This window comes from Macrobrachium rosenbergii, chromosome 11 (genome assembly GCF_040412425.1).
Source record: "Macrobrachium rosenbergii isolate ZJJX-2024 chromosome 11, ASM4041242v1, whole genome shotgun sequence".
Lineage (NCBI taxonomy): Eukaryota > Metazoa > Arthropoda > Malacostraca > Decapoda > Palaemonidae > Macrobrachium > Macrobrachium rosenbergii.
The window spans coordinates 383,822-406,360 of NC_089751.1; the positions used below are offsets into that span (position 1 = coordinate 383,822).

A 22,539-nucleotide genomic window follows, 5' to 3' on the forward strand; every position below is an offset into this window, starting at 1 on the left:
GGAAAAGAATACAATGACAAAAATAACAAAAGCTAGACAATAGCAAGAATACCTGTACCATTTGAAATATATATTAAATGAATTGCTGAATTCTCAGTATGTTACTATTAAGTTTTGCCTTCATTTTGCTAATGTAAAGAGATTTTGTAAAAAGAAGGTCTAGTTTGCTTATTGCTTGGTGTACTACAGTATAGTCTTGCTGGCTAGAGTGACCTCTGATAGATGTGTGACAGTCCCGTATATAGATCTGCTTTAATGCTCCTCACCATGTGGTCAGAAATTCTGTGTTGCAACCAACGGTTGCAACGGTCAGGTTGGTTGCAACGGTCAGTATACTTGGAATTACAACCATGCCAACTGTACTCGTGCTTAGGTTAGAGCCAATTGTTGGTGAGGACAAACCTAAAGTGTATATGTGGGTAGGGATTTTTATCATTTCACAAAAGGTGATATCCAGTTTAGAAGTTTTATATATCAAATGTCCCTGGGCACATTAAAATTTGGGATTTGTGAAATTATATATATTATTTTTTTATCAAGAAAGGATATATGAGGTTTTTTTAACCAATGTGATTCAAAAGGAATTCAAACAAAAGTAATTCTGTAAATACTGAAGATCCTGATTAAATCTGATGAAGTTGTAACAAATACTGTATACTTGACCGACAAGGATCTTTATGCTTCTAATTATGTAGAGACCTAGAAATGAACATCTAGGACAGTATGAGTGGATTTTCTGTAAACTAAAGTAAAAAAGTGTTGTTGTCTCTAACGATGGCGTGTGTGAAGGAATGAGTGTGTATTCATTTACAATTTCACAAGTGAATTTCATATCTGGATGTTATGCATTTAAAAACAAGAGGAATCTGTAAAAATGTTTGACTTCTTGAAGGGATCAATCTCGATACCCCTCTTTCTTCCTGTACTCATGTCCTAAAGTCACAACAACAAGGAGAGGATCAAACCTGCCCGTAGGCTGTCTTAGGAGTTCCTCTCAGTGATCTTGACCAATGAAATGCTTGGATCTTTGACAGGCCTGCCCACCATGAGTTGAAGAATTGATTAATGAGAGTACTGATCTCCTTAAAGGCCTGCCTTTGAAGACCCTTACATAGGTCTAAATAGTTGGCTGGAGAGAAATAAAAGAAACAGAAAGCAAAAGATGACCGGATTGCAGCTACACACAGTTTGAATGAGTGTGATTCCAGTGCAAAACAGACTGAGTCCACTGGGTTAGCAACTTTGACACTTTACAGTGCTCCCCTTAACCTCGCACTCCTTTGATAAAGGTATCGTGCCACCTGCTGGCCGTACTCCTTCCACCGAACCTAACTAGTCTTAGTGCCATTTCTGGACATGAGGGTGCTACACTATGTCGCAGTGCCATAAGAACCACCAGAACTGTGTAAACCAACAAAGTAGGGGGAAGTAAGAAAATGAAGTTTCATTTTTAATGTAAGGGGAGTAAATATGTCTGGGGAAACATTTTTGGAATTCTTTACATTGTTTTAATAAAGACCAGTGGGGTTAAGGGTGATTTTGCAGAAACGTTGTTTGACTTCTTAAAAGAATGCAGCAATGCTCCTTGCCGTTTTAAGGGTAATCATAGAGATATGAATAGAGTTCATATAAGCGCTTGTAAAAGAAATATTCATGTGAAAAGAAAATTTCTACAATTGCAAGTAACTGCATTCTTGTCGAAGCCAGGTGATCTTGTCATAACTGGGTTATGCAATTTTTTTTCTAATAGTGAGTATTTTTTATTGGTTAAATATTGAGAAGTTTTGATCAGTTAAATACCGAGAGCAATAACCTGTTGGGGAAAACGTAGATATGTGTATGTCATATTGTAAAGTTTAACTGCTCATCTTTGTGACTATGTTAATTATATTTTAGGGTTAAACTCTAGTGAATTTTATTACTATTGTTAACTACCATGATTCAGAATCAGAGAGAGGTAAAAAACGCCCTGTGGAGTATTTTGAGACAGAATGCTCCATGATAAAGTGCTGAATCTTACGAGTCATATATTTGAGAGTTTATATACAGAGTGCTGTTTAGGTTAGGTGATCTGCCTGAGTAAATGGTTGAACGTTTGGACTAACCTTAATTCTGGACACTCATAACAATTACAATTAGGAATTATAATTCTGGTTGAGAAACCGCCTTCATTTTGCCATATCTGAATTGCAGTTCATTTGATTTTTGTTTTCAGGTTCAGTTTCAAAAACTGTAATATAAAGTAGTCAAAGTATCAGATCTTTCATTCATGTTAGAGGTCCTTTCTATGTAAGGAGTAATTTTATTGTTGAGCTAAATAATTACAAATTGAGTTTGAGTTTTTTTTTTTATGAGACATCATTTTGCTCTGGTGTTGAGTTCACGAAAGTTGTACGCGTATGCACTGTGCGTGTGAAGTCTGTAGTTTGGGAAGATGTTCCTAGTGAAAATGTTATCCTGATTATTTCAGCAAGTCTTATATCGGAATTGCTTTCTTCATGACACTTGTCCAGAAACTTAGTTCTATAGAAAACTTAAGTAAATTGAGTTTGTATTTATCCCTGAAGGAGACTCATGTAAATTCAGTCCCAGTCACTGTCTGCATAGCAGTGTGTAGAGACTATGTTTCTGGCAAGTAATTTATCTATTTTTTTTTTTTATCTTTGAATGCTAATTTTTCGTATGCTAATTTTGGCCTGTCATTTTATTTTTGACCCTATTTGCTTTTAATTGTTGTCTTATTCATTGTCCTTTTTTGCTTTTCTTCTATATGATTCATTAATCAGTGTTGTTAATTTTATTAATAATTTGTAAAGTGCAGAAATCCAGCAGTTTTATTCAGTCTTTGGTTGTTGTCAACTATGTACCATCCCTACTACTGTATTACTGTTACTGAGTTGAAGGATAAGTGATGTTCGTTCATATTGAAAGTGTTACTTCACTTCTCCTCTCTCAGTGTAAAATATTTTGTAGATAGTTTGTGGACTGGGTTCGCAGAAATAACAAACCCCATCTGTGAGGACACCATATACAAGGCGCTTTCAAGAGAGAGGTAATGAAAATAACAGATTTGTTATGTCCTGGTAAATATCATAACACCCATAGCAGGTAAATTACACCGTATTGCTAAGTGATTTATCCCTTTTGACAAAGGCAGCAGAGGAGGTTCGTGTCTTCTGCACTTGTTAGTGAACCCAGGTGTTTAAATAAGAGATGAACCCGCCCTGCCTCTTCAACCACTCCTCCACCAACTTTGGTAGCATGCGCACACACACACACACACACGCACACACACACATATATATACATACATATATATATATATATATATATATATATATATATATATATATATATATATATATATATATATATATATATATACATATACATACATACACACATATCTTATGTATGTTCGTACTATAACTCATATCTGCCTTGAAATTGTATGAATTTCTTATTATTAAGATGAAAACGATTTTTATTTTTTTAGCTCTTAGTTTTGTGCCACTTCGTAATGGGATCATCAACACAGCTTTTCCATTCCCTCCACTTCACCTTCATAACTTCTACATTACCAAAACTCATTTTCGAATTACAGTTTCATCTTACAATTACCTGGATCTTCCCATCTGTTGCCATTATAAGGATCCCCTGACTCCCCACCCCAGCCATGCCCACACCCTCTCTCTTTCTCTCTCTCTCTCTCTCCAGCAATTTCTTACCAGCGTTCAGTGATTCACATTCTTTGTAATTCTTTTTTCTGTATGAAATTTTCATGATTAAAAGATTGTAAGAAAGAAAAAATAATAATTTGTGCTTAATGTCAGGAAGGGACTTTCCTGCTCCAGAGATTAGTGAGAAAATAATAAGGCTTTGCTTTTCTAGATATGTTTGAAATGATCTTGTATAACTGAATGATTGAATGATTACCTCGAAAGACATCATTTCTGTCTTGTGTTCATTACTGTAGACTGTGATTCCCACCTACCCCAGTAAAATGTGTCCAGCTACTATATATATATATATATATATATATATATATATATATATATATATATATATATATATATATATGTTAATGACCCTATCCCCATGTCAAATAGGGTCATCTTTTATTGTTGTATCTGTTTTAAGAACAGAATCAATCTTCTTACTTTCCCAAGATCTCTGGAAGCGGTGGCTCATCCCTGGGTCAGCAAATTCCTTCTCTCTCATCGACTTCTCTCACTGAACATATTCTTAAACAAAGGCCTACTGGAATTAAACACTTATATACAAAACTAGACTTTATTTGCAGATTTAATGAAAGTAATTCAGCAAAAGCTATGATCATGAAAAGGAGTGAATTCCATCCCCTATAAATGGAAATCATCACTGGAGGAAATTCTGATTCACAAATATTCAGATCAATAAAATCGAGACCAACTAATACTAGTGACTAACACCCTGGTCACCAAGCAAAGTGGAAAGGTCATAATTACTCTAGACCACAATAAATGTCATATAGTATGTAAAAGAATAAACACCTCTTCCAAAATATTCGTCCTTACAAGACGCACCCAGAATTCCTGTTGAAAGAAACATACCATATATTAAAACCTGAAATGGTGTTAAATGATATTCCTATTCAAAACAGAAAAATGTACAATGGAGAACTGGGCAGAAAAATGCATAATGGAGACACAAGAATTCCACTGCAGCACAACTCGGTCCTACCACAAAAAGTCTGGAAAAGATATGTGTCCACGAGTTATGGTACTCACTTTCTATGGCGACAAATAACAGATTTTCCAGTGGTGGTTCTTCAACACTGCTCCACTAACCAAATCACAACCAGTCTCAAAATGAAGTCCCCCTGCAAGAGTCTATCCACCGATAATATACCATTAGAGAGTGCCACACACATGAGCACTCACTTAATCACTTCTTCTGGAAATGTGACAACCCCAGTTCAGTGTTCAATCATGCTGTCTCCATGCACTTAAATCATGATCAAATATTTCTCTGAACCTAACTATGCAAAACCTCCAACGTAGACACAAATGCACCTGCTGTGGAAGTGCCACTGCCAGGCCAGCACATAGTTCTTCAAAGTCGTCCAAGACTAAATAGCAGCTCAGACCACCTACCACTGCGTGTCCCCACCCAGGTATGATAACTGTCCAATCAAAAGTTCAGTGAGGGCCAGCTCCAAAATCATAGCAAACCCTATGTACTAGATACGAAAATTATTTGTCTCATATACACGATTGTTATTCCAATACACAGTTCATTATAGAATGCATCACTTCACATCTTGCATTCTCGATAGTCTAAATATTCTGGACGGCTTGCAATTGTACAAGCCTATGCTTCTCTTCACATCTTGAATTCCTGGTGATCCAACTATGCTGAACGGCAATTTATAGACGTCCTGCCCAACATCTCTCCAAAAACCCTGGATCCTCTCATGAAGGTGCAGGCGTAGAAACCTGCAGGCGTAACGTAGACGGTCCCCATATCTAACTTGTATCAGTTGAGGCTCATAGAAGCCATTCATAAGGCACTGCTGCGAGGAAGTGGTATATAACATAAGTTGGTCATGTCAACAGTCAACCCAAAAGTTACCTAGTCAGCTCCCTAAGCCATACTATTACTGAAATATTAAACCCACTAGGGAAATGTCATATGATAAAACTGTGAAAGGATTCCAAGTTACTAACTGGAATTTCCACAATCAACCCCCTATCAGGTACACTAACTTTAAAATACAAATTCTTCACAGTAAAAATTACCTGAGAACTGCACCAGTATACTGAATTTATTAAAGGTAAAATATCTTGTAAAGTTATCAAAGTTTTACCCCGGTTAGCAAGTCCTGTTGATGCCTGCTCAATTCTCAGCAAAATAGTAATTGATATACTAGCAATTGCTCCTATGATCATAACAACTGCAATTCAATTACCAATGGCACAGTCCTCTTAATTCTAGAAGAGAACTGAAAAATCTAATCCCCTAAATTTGGAAACCATATTAAAGTCTTCCTAATCCTACCCTGAACCCTAACTGATTTGCCAGCCCCAAAAAAAAAAAAAAAAAAACAATCAACAGAACTTTATTCTGTCACTCTATACTCACAGATATTGAGTCAGACGACAGCCATATATCATAATATTCTTACATAATAACACACGGGCCTAACCTCACTACGAAATTAGCCCATGCCATGACTCCCAAAGTCATGTGGATACGAGACTTCAGCATAAAAAATAAAAGAAAAAATTTCTAATATACCCGATCTCGAAACGGGAAAAAAAAAAAACAAACAAAAAAAGAAATTTATATGTCTATAAAACCCTATGGTATTTTGCACTTAATTTCAACTAAGTATTGCAACACATAAGAGCAAAAACTGAACTCGGGCAATTTTAGATTTTTATAACTCTACGGACCAACATCCACCCCAGTTAAAAAAAAAACTACAAGTCACGCCCATTTAAAATCCCCCAAAAAACAAAGAGAGAGAGGAAAGATAGAACAAAAAATTATCATAACCACAGTACAACACAGGAATTAACCCATAAGATTTCCATTAACCTGTCCTTTTAATTTAAGATGTGTCAAACGAGACACACCCGTGTTCTCATCTAGAACAACAAATCTATTCCCCTTCTTTACTTCTAAAACACGAAAAGGACCTTCAAATTTAGGACTTACCTTAGAGTTCAACTGATTCCTGACATTTATTTTCACAAATACCCTATCTCCCACGGCAACTTTAACTCTATCTGGCTTTTGCTGACTCCTATCTACCATGTCTCGAGTTTTCATTTAAAGATTCCTAGCAAGACGCGCATATCTCTCTTTTGCCATGGAAACAAGCGCTTTGCTCATTTCATCCCCGATGGAATAGGCAACAAATTGAACGCACCCCGCGCTGGGTCACCAAACAGCGTCTCATTGGAGACATTCCAACGGTATCACTAACCATTGTATTGATGCTATGCTGCACCTGTGGAATATATTGAGCCTAATTTACATCATTTCCCCCAACGGTCATTCAAAGAGCTTCAAGGACCTTCCTATTTGCCCATTCACACAGCCCATTAGCTTCTGGTCTATAGGGAATAATAGTGAACTTCCGAATGCCCATTACATCCGCAAGACACTCCAATGTCTTGTTCACAAATTCTCTCGCATTATCTGTAATCAGAACCTCAGGAACCCCATAACAACAAATATACCCATTAAAGAACCCAGTTGCCGCCTCTTCCGCTATTTTATGCTTCAACGGAAAATTCTCCACGAACCTAGTTAATTCGTCAACAACCACCAAAATGTGCCTATGGCCATAACTACAGTAGATTCACAGAAATTGCTCAGAAGGTCCATATCATCACCCAATGGCATAGGCAAAAAATCGAACCCACCCCGCGCTGGGTAACCAAACAGCGCCTCATTGGGAAACATTCCAATGGTATCGCTTACCATAATGTTAATACTACTTTGCACCTGTGGAAGATATCGATCCCAATTTGGATTGTTACCTCCCACGGTCATCCGAAGAGCTTCAATGACCTTCCTATTTGCTCGTTCACACAGGCCATTCGCTTCTGGTGTATAGGGAATAACAGTGACTTTCCGAATACCCATTACATCCAAAAGACATTGCAATGTTCTGTTCACGAATTCCTGACCGTTATCTGTAATGAGAACCTCCGGGACCCTGTAACAGCAAATATGGCTGTTTCATGCTTCAATGGAAAAATATCTACAAACCTAGTTAATTCGTCAACAACCACCAACAGGTGCCTATGACCATAATTAGATTCACAGAAATTGCTCAATAGGTCCATGTGGTCTCTTGCTGTGGGTCTGGTAGGAATCGGGAATGAACCCAGTTTACAAGAAACGACCCTATGGCTTACATGCATTACAAATTGAATAACTTCTCACAAAGTCTTCTACCGAACTAAGCATATTCTTCCAAAAGATTTGTCCCTGTACATTCTGATACGTCTTCTTAATCCCCAAATGTGGACTGCCAAACTTGCTGTTTAGATATGTGTCGTATCCCCCTTATCCTCACTATTCCTCAGTCTGTATCTAATCTTCCTAATTAACAAATTACCCTCTAATTCAAGAGTTGTCCTGGCTAGAAACAAAGATTAGCTCTTAAGTCGAAATTTGTTGAGTAAATTTATGTTCCATATATTTACGATACGCTGCTATTCCCTGAATCCCCTGGCATGAAGACACGTCGGAAACTTATCAAACTCATCATAGTGTGAAATAGTAGTTGCAACCAGTGCAGCGCTGCAAACGGTTATACAGCATTTGCCAAAAATTTATTCTCCCTCGATGTCTTTGACTCATTTGCAATCTGTTTGTGATATTTATGCGATATTGTTCCAGAGTGTGTCCATGAAATGTTTAATTGTAATGTGGACGTTCCGTCTTTCTGGTTTCATTCTTTCCTACTTAATGAACTGTGATGTGCAGTTGGTAACAAATATTCATTCAGTACAATATTCTTTTACTGTGGTATGCAGGTAACAATTTCTGCATAATCCTTAACATACATACTTTATGTAGATATTTCAAATCATGTTTTTACTTAATTGTCTAATTTTTACATTGACCATGGGACTCTGGAGGAAAAACGAAAAATGTTCCGTTTATAATCTTTTGCAAACTTGGTGACGCTGTTGGATCACAGTGATATGAGCTGAGCAGAAGGAGAAAATTTATCATTTAAAATAACAAATGGGGCTCTGTTTAATCATTTTAAGTTATCGAAAACGATCGATATTAACAGCTCACAAATGACATGCACACATTCTTCAAGTCAACATCATTACCCCGATATTTCTCTTACGGTTAACTTAAATTGGTATCTTTTACAGCTTAAGATAACCTCATTTCTGTATTTTTTCTCTTGTTATCGGAAATATTGGCAAAGGTCCTGATTTCTTGCCCACCTTGTTAAAAAATCATATATGCAATAAAAGTCCAAACATTTGTTTACAATGAAGTTTTGCATTAGGGGAGAATATAATTAAATCCGGAATAACGTAAGAGTCGATTGAAACGTTAGCAAGCTAGAAGAAATAATGCATAAATGCATTAACATGAGGATATCAATGTAATTAGTGTCAGTTAACTAGTTCTTGGATTTTTAGCTAAGATGTTCGAGGAGTTTTGGAATTTTCTTAACGATCTCTCCATACGACTTCACAAGGTTGATGAGCCTATGGTGGGCGTGGTTCCTGGAGATGAGAAAGAGAGCACCGAGGGACAGAGATAATAGATCGCTTCATTTTCCCGCTAAGCACCTCAGCAGTTGACACGTAGTCTAGCCTTGATCTCTCTGAAAGAGAGAGAGAGAGAGAGAGAGAGAGAGAGAGAGAGAGAGAGATTGAATCGTGTGTTACCCTTTCTTTGGACTTATATGTACTGAAAAGACTTGCGGTCCAGACTTCGTCCGTGAGCGCTCTTCTGGAGTACCTGTTGCTATCAACTAGTTGTTTCATTTCTATTAAAGGCCTTTTTTTCTTAGTGTTTGGTCATTTCTAGAAACTATAAGTTGATGTTGAAAATGAAGCAGCATAACTGTTATTTATGAACTACCTAGGGTTCATGAGAAAAGAGAATGAATGCTGAAAGTGTTTCCAAGCAAGTAAATTGCTCTGTGTACCTGGGAAAGGGGCAAATAACAGTGAAGAATGCCTTGTTTTAGATTATATGTTTGTAAAGAGTAGATGAAGAATAGGTAAATGAATATAATAAAAGGTTCGAGGGACATCTAATCGTTAATTGTTTGATGCATAGGTGAAAACTGATGGCATTTCCAGTAGGCAATGAAAGTTTTAGTGTGGTTGTTAATATATTTGTGACGAATAAATATAATTAAAAATTATTATTCTGGTAAAAATACTGAATGAAAAGAGTCTACGGAGCCTATGCAGTTTATTAAATGGGGTCAATGATTCACCTGTGAAAATTTGTGCACATAATTACTTCAAAGGAAGAAAAACAATAAGTGTTGGCATGGTGAAACTGGGAGTTCTGTTAAGTAAGCAAATGAGGTTAACTGGAATGTAGCTGTTTGTTAGAAGTGAAATCTGTATGAAGGCAAGCCAAAGAAGAGTAGAGATGAAAAAGAACGAGAGCAAAATGAATTTTTAGAGTATGGGGAGAGCAACTTAGATGTTGAAGAATGGTTTGGCACTGGGTGATAAGATTGAAAATTAGTGTGACTGGGAGGTTGAACAGTGGATATTAGAAAGGTTTAGGAAGAATGTGCGAGTGGAATCATTCATTTGCTGTACGGGAAGACGAAAGGGGTGAGCACACGGATACCTAGTATGGTGTTTGTGTGGATTTTGACCGAAAAAGATAGCAAAGGGATTAACAAGAAAAAAAGTCAGTTACATTTTAAGTAGGGAAATGTGAATGGATGATGTTTTTGTTAAAAAAAAAAGTTGTGTGAGAAATCTGTAAGGAAGAATAAAAATGCATGGGACATACATGGACGTTAGACTGTAAAGGGTGTATAGTTTCCGTAAGTTTGGGAGGAATGAGAAGAGAGACCAACGACTAGACGGAGGTGATAAACGAGGTCTGTGTTGATCGGGTCACCAAAATGCTGAAGTGCCTTCCGTACAGAGGTTAGACATTCTAGATAGTGTGAAGACATGTAGAAACTTCTCTTAACTTGGAAATTAATTTTTATCAGTCGTATCAATAATAGGTACAGTATACTTCATCTTTTACTGATATTCTTTAGTCTGAAGTAACAAGTAACTTTATATTTGTTTATTACTTAGAAAATAATTCTAACTTAGAAGAAGAAGGAGGAGGAGGAGGAGGAGGAGGAGGAGGAGGAGGAGGAGGAGAGAGAGAGGAGAGAGAGAGAGAGAGAGAGAGAGAGAGAGAGAGAGAGAGAGAGAGAGAGAGAGAGAGAGAGAGAAAGGGGGGAGGGAGTAGTAATGGAATCTTTTCATCTGATATATCTAAAGTTATCGCAATGAACGAAATAAACACAGAAAAGTATTCATTTATAAACAAGCAAACTATGAGTTTTGAAAAGAAAGCTCGCCAAGTTGCAACAGATATTTGAATGACTTTTGTTTTGTGGTATAGGACATCAAGAATGAACGTTTGCATTAAAGATGACACTCTTTTACGTTAGTAAACTCTAACATTTGCCCTGAAGATATAACAATTTTGTTCCTGTTTACTGCTCCATGTCTTTAAGTTTTCACGCCTGTAGTTAGAATAATTATGTTTGCAGATGATTAATCAAGTCTTATAATCACTAAAGTGATGCCAGTTTTCACAAACAGAGCTTGTAATATTTCGATTACATTTGTTTGAAAGTTAGTGGACAATGAGCATGATTGAATGCAATTCTGGAACCTTTCCTTCTTAATATCTTATAATTGCTGAGTCACAGGATCTCACTGGGCGGAATTTCTCTCCGAGACGATAGGAGAACAAATTCTAATAAAGCAGTTACTGAGATGGAATCTTTAGGATTCTGGTTATCGCAGCAGAGCTTATATAAACACACGAAAGTAATAGTTCAGAAGGAATGGAAATGATAAGACGATGCAAATATACGAAATAAAGTTAAACTTCCAGTAATCTGATGCTCTTGCATAATACTTTATTACTGGAATCCATTTTCATCAGCTATGAAAGCGCATAATTTTAAATTTTTTAAATGGACTCGAAAGTAGTTCATCCTTTTTTAGGAATGATTTTGCTTGTGAGATTGTCTGAAAGCATTATCTATTGGAGATGCATTACTCAGCTTTTTGCAACAAAGATGAAATGTATATTGGGAAGTATTCTGTCTCATCATGTATATCTTAGTGCTTCGAGGAGGAGCTTTATCATTCCAGGAGCAGAGGTCCCCCCCTCCCAGCCCCCCCCCCCCACCCCGCCTCCAACCTTCCCTACCCTCTTAGCATCTCGAGCCATTGTTAGTATGAACAAAGTAATTCTTGACCTGGAATTAAAAGAACGGAAGGAGAGTAGAATATTTTTTTTCTCTCTTTTGACTATTGGGGCTTATTTTGCTTAACATTTTCATGAGGAAGTAATGGATTTTGAGATGAAAGAAGCTAACAGGAATACAAAACTATGAGAAAAATTCCAGACACACCGTACCTCATTAGGTTGGTAGGTAAGCTTCTCAAGATCACAAACTGAAATAAAACAAGAGGAGAAACCAAAGCATTAATTGTTCTGGGAGGAAAGAAAGTAACTGCCAACCCTTACTATACATAGGCCATTTCAATTCCAATATAGATCTTCTTTTACATAGGAGGCCATTTCAGTTCCAGTATAGATATTCTCGAATATGACGAGTGTGTTCACAACTACTAAAATAAAATTCTGTGTTTTCAAGGGGGTTCAATGATATTCTTACAACAAATATAATGTCTGAAATATCACCTATAGACAATATTAGGACAAGGAACACACATATTGCTCTTGCTACTACCGAAAATAATCTTTGGTATTACTTATATGAGAGAAGACTCATCATGTATGTGAAAAATGCGGTGCCTGAGCTATACTGACTTCTTGCCGTTTTTCCTGTTGCGACTCTTTCTTACCAGAGATGTGGAGAAGAGGACAATGTCTCCAGAGTTCCAATAGGCAGAACCACGAGGAATGGTTAAAGCCTTTATATATATGAACTCAAGGCACGGGTCAAAGCCTACAGTGCAAAAGTATGATTGTAAGGACCCAAGGCACGGGTACAAACCTACAAATGCAAAGGCATAATTATGTGAATTTGCTTAACCTGCCCACGGACATACTGGTAACAGGAGCAGAGGTGGTTCAGTTTGAACAGAGTGAAATCAATCACATTTAGTACAACAATAGGCACCACACGGGCGTACTGTGTTAGTAACACACAAAGTAAAAGGGGCACGTAGGTGCAAAATTGAGGTACAATAAGTACAAATAGATGGGCAAGGACACAAGAATTGAGTAGCACGTAAATGCAGTTAGTTGAGGAAGTACAAGGCAGTTATTGATTTTAGCAGATTGCAAAGTTATAATGTATATATATATATATATATATATATATATATATATATATATATATATATATATATATATATATATATATATATATATATATATATATATATATATATATATATATATATATATATATATATATTTCCCCTATGTATGTATATATACATATACATACGTATATGTACACATATATATACATACATACATACATACATACAAACATAAATACACACATACATACATAGTGTGTGCATATATGTTTTCCCGTGGGTTTTCATTCATATGTAATTTCCAAAACAAAATCATATAGGTTATTGCCACTGAGCTTTTCAAATTTTAAGAAAGTACCTCTAGTATTTGTTTATTCTTTCCGAGTGATAATAGTTTTCTGTCATGTTAAGGGTAAAAAATCTCAAGAAAAAACTGAGCTTCATCTGAAAAAATATAAAATTTTATCATTTTTTTCATTATGTGGTTACCGTAACGCCATGTCTCAGAACCCAAGTGTCTTATTCAAACTTACCGTTTAAGATTTCGGCGTTAAGTCCTAAATGTTCGACAAACAAATTAAAGCTAATCTTCTCACAATGTGAGAAGGCATCACCAACTAACTAGTCACTTGGGACGTAAAATAATATTTTTTATTCCAGCAAGGATGTCAGTATTCTGTTCATGTTTGCATATATGTGTAAGGGGCTTGTATCATTGCGGCAATTCTGAAACAAGTAATTCTTTAAAAAGAGAAATGATTTCAAAAGAAATTTTAGCTCTGAACTACTAGCAAGTTTACGAAAACGGGACATGAGTTATAGTTTGAGCTATGAAATCCCCCTTCCCCTTTTGTACGCTCGGTGTGAGGTTCTCTCCTTAACCTCTCTAACCTCTATTATAAAACAGCCACAGGATTCCCGTGTCCCAATCAAGTACTCTACCTTTGAAGGAGACTTTGAGGAGGTGGTCCCTATAGAATGCGCCCCCACCGTAATTGTTCATGGCGTTGCAGACCAGGCTCTCCTCAGGACACACAGTGCGTTGCAAGTCGGAGAGCGCGTAAGCAAAGGCATAAACTGCATCTATCACAAACTGGACCTGTCACGGAGAAAAAACTAGTAAAAGAATGCGTTTTAAATGTAAAAAAAAAAAAAAGAAATTAACATTGAAAAGCAAAAATATAACAATCAAAGCAATGAGTGCTATAAAAAATAGACAAAACGGCAAAAAATCAATTATACTGAATATTGTTATAAAAATATAGGCTGATGACAGATAATAAAGCCTTAACATTGCAAGAGGCAAATGTTCCATATTATCATAAAGACAAAATCCAAGAAGGAAAGAGAAACAATGGAGTGCTGCAAGGCCTTTTGACTTATTGTCCTTTACTTAGCAGAATGAAGAAATATAAAAATAAGTTTACAAAGAAAGCTCATATAAATGATAGATGGGGATTACGAAGGAAAAAATATGTACCTGAAATCCAACACAATTGAAGAATTAGTAGAACTGCCAAAACAGGGTTAAATGTTTAAGACGTTTTACAAATGATTAGGATCAACAGTTCTGAAACAGGGACAGGACAATTAAAAGGAGGTGAATGACCACTAAAAAGTGTTATAAAAGTACAACTCAATAATTATCTTTTTTTTTTACAAAAATTTTTTTTGCAAGATGAACATTTTTACAAATAAAAAATTATATTAAACATGCGAATACATAGAAAATATATAGAAGGTAACAAATTTATAATTAAGTCAGTGATTCTATCTTTTAGGTCGTTCTTGGACATTTTTTAACACGGGTCCAAATAATACATGCCAGGGCTAAGGTTAAAATTGCAGCTGGAAGTAAGCTGTGTAATAGCAGATTCTAAAAGATTTCTTGAAGAGAAATCTTTCAATCCGGTAATCACTGAACTTTCAGTCAAATTTAACCTGTGAGAGTTTTCACTTAAATGAATTAATACAGCATTGGATGTTTGCCCAGTTTTGATAGAAAACTTATGTTGCTTAACATGTACAACTAAATCTTTGCTAGATTGGGCAATATAAAAAGAGGAGGGGGGGGGAGTCCAGACATGGAATTTTACATATTATATGTTGTTTTCTTTGGGGTTATTTTTAATTACCATTCCTTTTACTGTGTTATTATATGAAAAAACAAGATTGACCTTAAAAGATTTTGACAATGATTTTGTTTTCAAAACCACTAAAATGAGGCAAGCTAAGAATGTTCTTAGGGGTTTCTTTCTCTATGTCACTTTCAGTATAAACTTTTTGTGGGCTTTATTATAACAAATATCTAAATTTAGTATATGTAAGGGATAACATAAATCTGTCCCCAATTTTCTTATGTATTCGATTTCTTGACCCAAATATTTGGGACTGACAATGCGCAAAGCTTGTAAAAACATAGAAGGAAAAATTGATATTTTGGTTTTAAGGTGATGGCCTGAATAAAAGATAGAAAAGAACCAATGGTTCAGTTGTCATTAAAATTTATACTGGAAGTAACATGGAGAAAGAAACCCGTAAGAACATTCTATGCTTGTCTTATTTTAGTGGTTTTGAAAATTTTAAATCATTGTTAAAATCTTTTAATGTCAACCTCGTTTTTCCTATAATAACACACTAAAAGGAATGTTAATAAACAATAGCCCTAAAGAAAACAACATTATATATAAAATTCCATGTTTGGACTGCCTCTCTTTTTATACTGGCCAGTCTAGCAAAGATTTAGATGTACGTATTAACCCAATAACAGTTTTCTATGGGAAGCACGCTTTGGTGCCCCCAGCTGTCAGCCAAGAGTGCGGCCAGCAAAAATTCAGCTACCCACTGTCAGCAAATAGTAAAAAACACAACATGGCAACTACCTCCCAGGCAGACACCCATCAGGAATGATCTTCTCATTTAATCTCCTAAAAATCCACCCATACGCGGATTGGACCATCCTTGTTAGGTACGGCCAACAACTGGAAATCAAACAGCGACGAGCTAAGCCTAATTATACTTTCATCCTTCCACTTATTAACCTCTTGCTTCACCTGTTCCCTAATCTTAAACGGTATCCTATACAAAGGGACATAAATCGGCCTCGTCCCTCCTCCTAACTCTAACCTATGTTCTAAAACATCTGTTAACCCCAGTTTATCCTCTTTGAGGGCTATTACATCAGAAAATTCCGCTAACGCCTCACCTAACCCCTCAGTATCTTCTGTATAGTCTGCTCCACGTAAATGGTTCATAAAAATCTCTCTTCTGAACTCCATGTCGGCCTCTGAAAACTCATTATGCTCCCCTAATAACGCCACTGATACAGTATCATCACTTTATTCCTCCAAATCCACAGTATAAGTATTCCTCTGGTATCTCCTATCTGAACTATTGCAGTTTAACAGTTCCACCCATGTAACACCATTATTTGACACTATTCACCGAAACTGTACTCACCACACCCTTGAGTTTCACCATAGCCACCGTACTTGGTCCTAAAATAATATCCTCCACCAAGACACCTTTATATATTCTCTTCCTCTCACCTCTAGGCTCATTATCTCACCGTGATTGATTATCTACCACAATTTCCTCCTTATTACCACTTACTGATATACTCACCTCCATTTCATCAACACCTATATATGGAAAAAACCCTCCAGTTTCACCAACAGTTATCTCTCCCTTACTAGGGAATATATATTAAAAGAAAAAGACTCTAATACACGCGGGATGCCCCAATAAAATCCTATTACCCAAATTAACACCTTTGTAACTCCTTTATTAACTGGTTCCCCAGTGAAAAACAAATATCCATCTCTAAAACGTCCAGTCTATGGGCTTTGACCTCACACCTTGAATCATACTGGAAAAACATCGACTGATAAAAACCATAATCCACCAAACTGACTGATGCACCTGTATCTACGAAAATCAAAACACTAGACCCAGATACAATTCCCTTCGCCAAAGGCTTACATTCTTCTATATCTCCCAAAAAGACAATATGACACATGCAACAAAACATCTTTTCCCCTTTGGCTGCCCTGCCCTCCAAAAACCATGTCTATTTTAGACTCCCTTTGATCACCCACTTGAGGAGCCTTCCTACGCTACTGCTAAAATTCTGAGTTACCGGTCTAGCTCTACTCTTGTTGAACGAAGAACAGAACCTTCATTTGTGTGTGGAACTCTTACACCCGCCACAATATCTAACCTGGTGAAACATCTTCGCATGCCCTGGCTTATCACAATTATAACAACGAAACTGTGGCACTTGACCCGTAGGCTTCCTATCCGTTTGTACTTTAGCACAGAAACTACTAGAAGGAAAACTAGCTCTTCTATCATTCTCTACTGACCCGCAAACCAACTGGTAGCAAAAAATCAGGTTCGACAAATACTTCCTAACTTGGGCAAAAACAAAACTCATCCTGCTGGGGCATTCCTCAGGGGACAGAGCCCCCATCAGCTGACCCTCTCAATAAAAATAACCTCAACTTCCTGTTGCAAAATTCCGTCAACTTTTCGGCATTCCAAAGAAACATGTACCTTATTCTATCGTCGGACACTTCATTATTATTTAATAAGACAAACCCCATAAAAAAACACACACATACACACTGGAAAGGCATATAACATCAAAACACCTGCATAATATGCTCTAACCCAAAACGAAAAACCACGAAAAAAAAGAAGAAATCACTAACATCCCTTTATCCCACAAGGGGTTGTATAGGAGATGCATGGGCAAAAATGATAACTGCATTTTTAAGATATAAAACTCATCCGATGGCGCTGGTTTTATCGGGTTATATAACCAAAAATACTGACTGCGGTGTCAGAGACGTCATTCAGGGCCAGAAAAAATGCAACAACACTCACACATACACACACACAAACAGAAGTTGTCCAGGAACAACCAGATCGAAAAAAACCAAAAAAAAAACCATCAATAAAGGGAAAACACCATTTCACCACTGCAAGAGAAAATCCTAAATGACCACAAATTTCAACTGCATGTGTGGTACTGTCTCAACACTTATTTCCATTTAAAAAAACACACACAATATGCCCTAAATGACTGTGTGGTACGTTATATATATATATACATATATATATATATATATATATATATATATATATATATATATATATATATATATATATATATATATATATATATATTAAATTTTCATCACACCCTGATTTATATGTAATCATGAAGCTACAAATGTCCTTTAATATCCAATTCATGCTACTTCGGGAATATCCCCGATGCGGAATTATCACCGAAGGGGAATTATCACTGAAGGGGAATTTATAAGTGATAAATGGATAGGTACTGCCGGGTCTCGATCCCTGGACACATTTACCTTCCGACAACTCTAGTTGAGCCATCAAGAGTTAATGATGAATCTGCTGTACTTGTTTCCCTGTCGAGAGCAGGGAAACTATACTTAGCTTTGGCAGTAACCCACCTCCACCACGGTAGCTCATTGGTACGTTTGGAACAAGCAGCTCTTATTATGAAATTTTTATCACACCATGATTTATATAAATCATGAAGCTACAAGTGTCATCTAATATACAATTCATGCTACTTCGGGAATATCTCCGATGGAGAATTATCACCACAGGGGAATTTATAAGTGATAAATGGATTGGTACTGCCAGGCCTCAATCCCTCGACACTGTTACCTTCCAACAACTCCAGCCGATGGTCTACCCAGTGAGCCATCAAGAGAGGTATAAATTAATGCCGAATCTGCTGTACTTGTTTCCCTGTCGAGAGCAGGGAAACTATACTTAGCTTCAGCATGAATCCACCTCCACCACAATAGCTCATTGGTACGTTTGGAACAAGCAGCTCTTTTTATGAAATTTTTATCACACCATGATTTGTATAAATCATGAAGCTACAAATGTCGTCTAATATCCAATTCACGCTACTTTGGGAATATCCTCGATGCGGAATTATCACCATAGGGGAATTTGTAAGTGATAAATGGATTGGCACTGCAGGGCCTCGATCCCTCGACACGGTTACCTTCCAACAACTCCAGCCGATGGTCTACCCACTGAGCCATCAAGAGAGGTATAAGTTAATGCCGAATCTGCCGTACTTGTTTACCTGTCGAGTATTATCCCCCCTCCACCATGATAGCTCATTGTTACTTTTGGCAAATGCAGCTCTTATTATGAAATTTTTATCACACAGTGATTTACATACAATCATGAAGCTACAAATGTTTAATATCCAATTCGTCCTACTTCGGGAATATGAGCTATCATGGTGGAGATGGGTCAATGCCATAGCTAAGTATAATTTTCCCACTCTCAACAGGTAAACAAGTACAGCAGATTAGGCATTAACCCTATGAACCCTTTAGGCCACCTGTACTAGCCCACCACCTTTTTACCGGCTCAGTTCTTGTGCTAACTGTCAATTTCCGTTTCAGCGCTGAATGACGTCAGAGGTTCCAGTGCTTGCCCTTTGGCCTAATTTCTGTACGACCCCACTGAAAAGTTTTAGATTATTCGTTGCTTACTTCATGATATGAATTTTTTTTTTGTTTATTTAGATCAACATACTAGCTTCAGTGGTTCCTAGTGATTAATTTCATTCTAATTTGAAATGAATCATCATCTCCATTCCCCCTTAAAATCACTCCAGATTAATAAATAAAATGAAAAGCATAAGATTCCTTTTCTCAGCGGCTTTTTGCCACGTTCAGCGGCTGTCAGGCGATAATACACATCTCTGCTTTGCCCGCTACCCAGAGAAAACAAGGTCTCACGTGAGGGATTATGGGAGGTGAGGGTATGGAGGTTAAGAGGCGTGACTTCACGCGGTCACTTTCTTTCTCCTCTGCCCAGGTTCTATGTTTTTGACATTAGAAATTGTTTCATTCTTTTAGATAATAAATCGCATATTGGCCATATTAATTGTTATTCATATATTCACCCAAATAATTTAAACAAGTTTTATTTTTCACAGTTATTTACAACTCGCATATATACTAAAGGCTAACAATTCTGTTACCAACTTTTTAATTTTGTTTGCCACTCTTTTTGAGAAGCTACTGTTCCTATTTAACTAATCTGCGGATCCTGAAAAAGTGTGGCAACTTGTTTATCTGTCCAACGTCCATCCCTTTAAAACAACTGGTTCCTAACAATAGTATAGTATAACTGGTAATTGCACACTACATTTGAAATCTTAGATTTCTTTGAAATGTGTCCCGCAGAAGGGGAGTTTATAGGGATCAACGACAGTGACGATAACATAGTCATTTTGTTATAAGGAGGTTTGGTTGAATGGTATACAATTCGTCCGGTTCTGACTCACAACTTGAAGAGTGATATTGGCAAAGGACTCTGTGCCCTCCCCGACAACTTCTGGACGAAAATAATAAGTGTTAGCAAGGACGAAGAAAATTAATAAGAAATATATAATGGAGACGTACACGTGGAAAATTATCCGTTTACCTGAACACAAAAATTCTTTCCTTTCATGATTTGTCATTTATTCTTTACCATTGAAATTTTTCCTTTTCATTGTCGATGATATACAAAATAATGCAAGGCAAAAGATTAACATAACACATCTGCAATAACATTCTCTCCCTGTCTCATACACACACACACACACATATATATATATATGCATATATATAATATATACATATGTATATACCGGGTGTTTCGAAATTAGAGCCCCCCTCCACTGAACAAATGGAAAGTTATGAAGTTTTCTGTTGTAGCCTGTCTCCAAGTACATTATTTTAAGTTTCTATTAAGCTATTTTTCATTTTACATTTCTTGTATTTTCAGACTGAGTGACAGAGTTAGATACAGCCATGGCTAACGACTCGGAGGAAATCAGATGGATTGACCGAATCCAGGCTATGACCTTCACAGAGGCCAGGGATGCTGGCGCATCCTTCATTTCACGTTCCTGGATAGCTAAATACATTAAAAGAGATGAATCCTTTGTTAAAACAAACTGGAACAAAAATCCATATGAATGTCATTGCGAAAAGAGTGAGAATCTTGGAAGTCCTGAAGTCCTTTCTCAGGAGTCAAAAGACATCATAGCTGAGGCAGTGGGTAGACCAAGAAAGTCTTTATGTAAATTGGCGCTTGAACTAGAAACAAAAAGAAGAAAGAAGAGAAGTTATAGTGCTGTATATCATGAGTTGAAAAAATCTGGTATCAAGCCATTTCAGGTTATCAGCAAGCCCAACATCACTCAGCAACAGACAGAAGACTGTGCATGGTTTTGTGGTTCATTTCTTAAAGATTGGGATGAAGCTGACTTTCTCCATGTTGCTACATCAGATGAATTCTCCATTTACACAGTCAGGAAAACAAATCATAAAAATGACATCATTTGGGCTGTAAAGTTGGATGATATCAGCGATGACGTGCGATATGGCCAAGTTGTGAAATTTCCTGAATGTTTGGGAATTTTTCTCTGTTTCACAGCCAAACGGTTAATGTGGCTCATCAAAGAAAAAGGACAGCCATGGAATGGCGAATACTTCAAAGAAACAGTGCTTACTGGTGAAATATTTCCTTTCCTCAAAGATCCTGAAATTGTGTTATCTGTTGAAGAAGTCACATTTTTGCATGATAAGGCACCACATTTCAAGGCTCTTCAGACACAGGAGCTGCTTTGAAACAGTGGTATCGATTTCTTCTCGCCACGTGGATTTCCAGGTAGCTCCCCTGACCTTAATGTGTATGAAAACATTGGTAGTACCTCAAAGGATCGTGCTGAAGCGCACAGAGTGAACTACGATGGCATACCAAGCCTCGATGACCTGCGAAGAGAGGTGACCGAAGTGCTCAGGGAAATGGAGTTTGAGTCTCAACTTTTTTGCGATTTGCTGAAATCATACCTCTCAAGAATACAGGCTGTGGTACAGAGAGATGGAGGCCAAGCAAAATATTAAATACTCGGAGAGAAACTTAAATAAATACCTGTTCTGAATTACTTTTGTTTTTGTCCATATCAATTTTAGTTTATGCTGTGGGGGCTCTAGTTTTGAAACACCCTGTATATATGTACATATATATATATATATATATATATATATATATATATATATATATATATATATATATATATATATATATATATATATTATACACACACACACACATATATATATATATATATATATATATATATATATATATATATATATATATATATATATATATATATAATAAAGATAAAATCCAAGTGGAAACGGAAACACTGGAGTGCTAGTGTCGAAAGGCCTCTGCAGCACTCCAGTGTTTCCGTTTCTTTCGTGGATTTTATCTTTATTTATGTATTCATCACGTTCCATATTTTCGTGATTCAGTTATACATACATATATATATATATATATATATATATATATATATATATATATATATATATATATATATATATATATATATATGTGTGTGTGTGTGTGTGTGTGTGTGTGTGTGTATGTA

The 22,539-nt window shown here is 36.5% G+C and overlaps 1 protein-coding gene across 2 annotated transcripts in view; it reads right to left on the bottom strand.

Annotated features, from left to right (window-relative positions):
* Nucleotides 1-22,539, bottom strand: part of mGluR (metabotropic Glutamate Receptor) — a 1,154,435-nt gene that overhangs the window by 224,119 nt on the left and 907,777 nt on the right. For both annotated transcript variants that reach the window (XM_067111043.1, XM_067111042.1), the window contains exon 5: nt 13,983-14,139. In XM_067111043.1, coding sequence (XP_066967144.1) covers nt 13,983-14,139 — 157 coding nt within the window. The remainder of the gene's footprint in view (nt 1-13,982; nt 14,140-22,539) is intronic.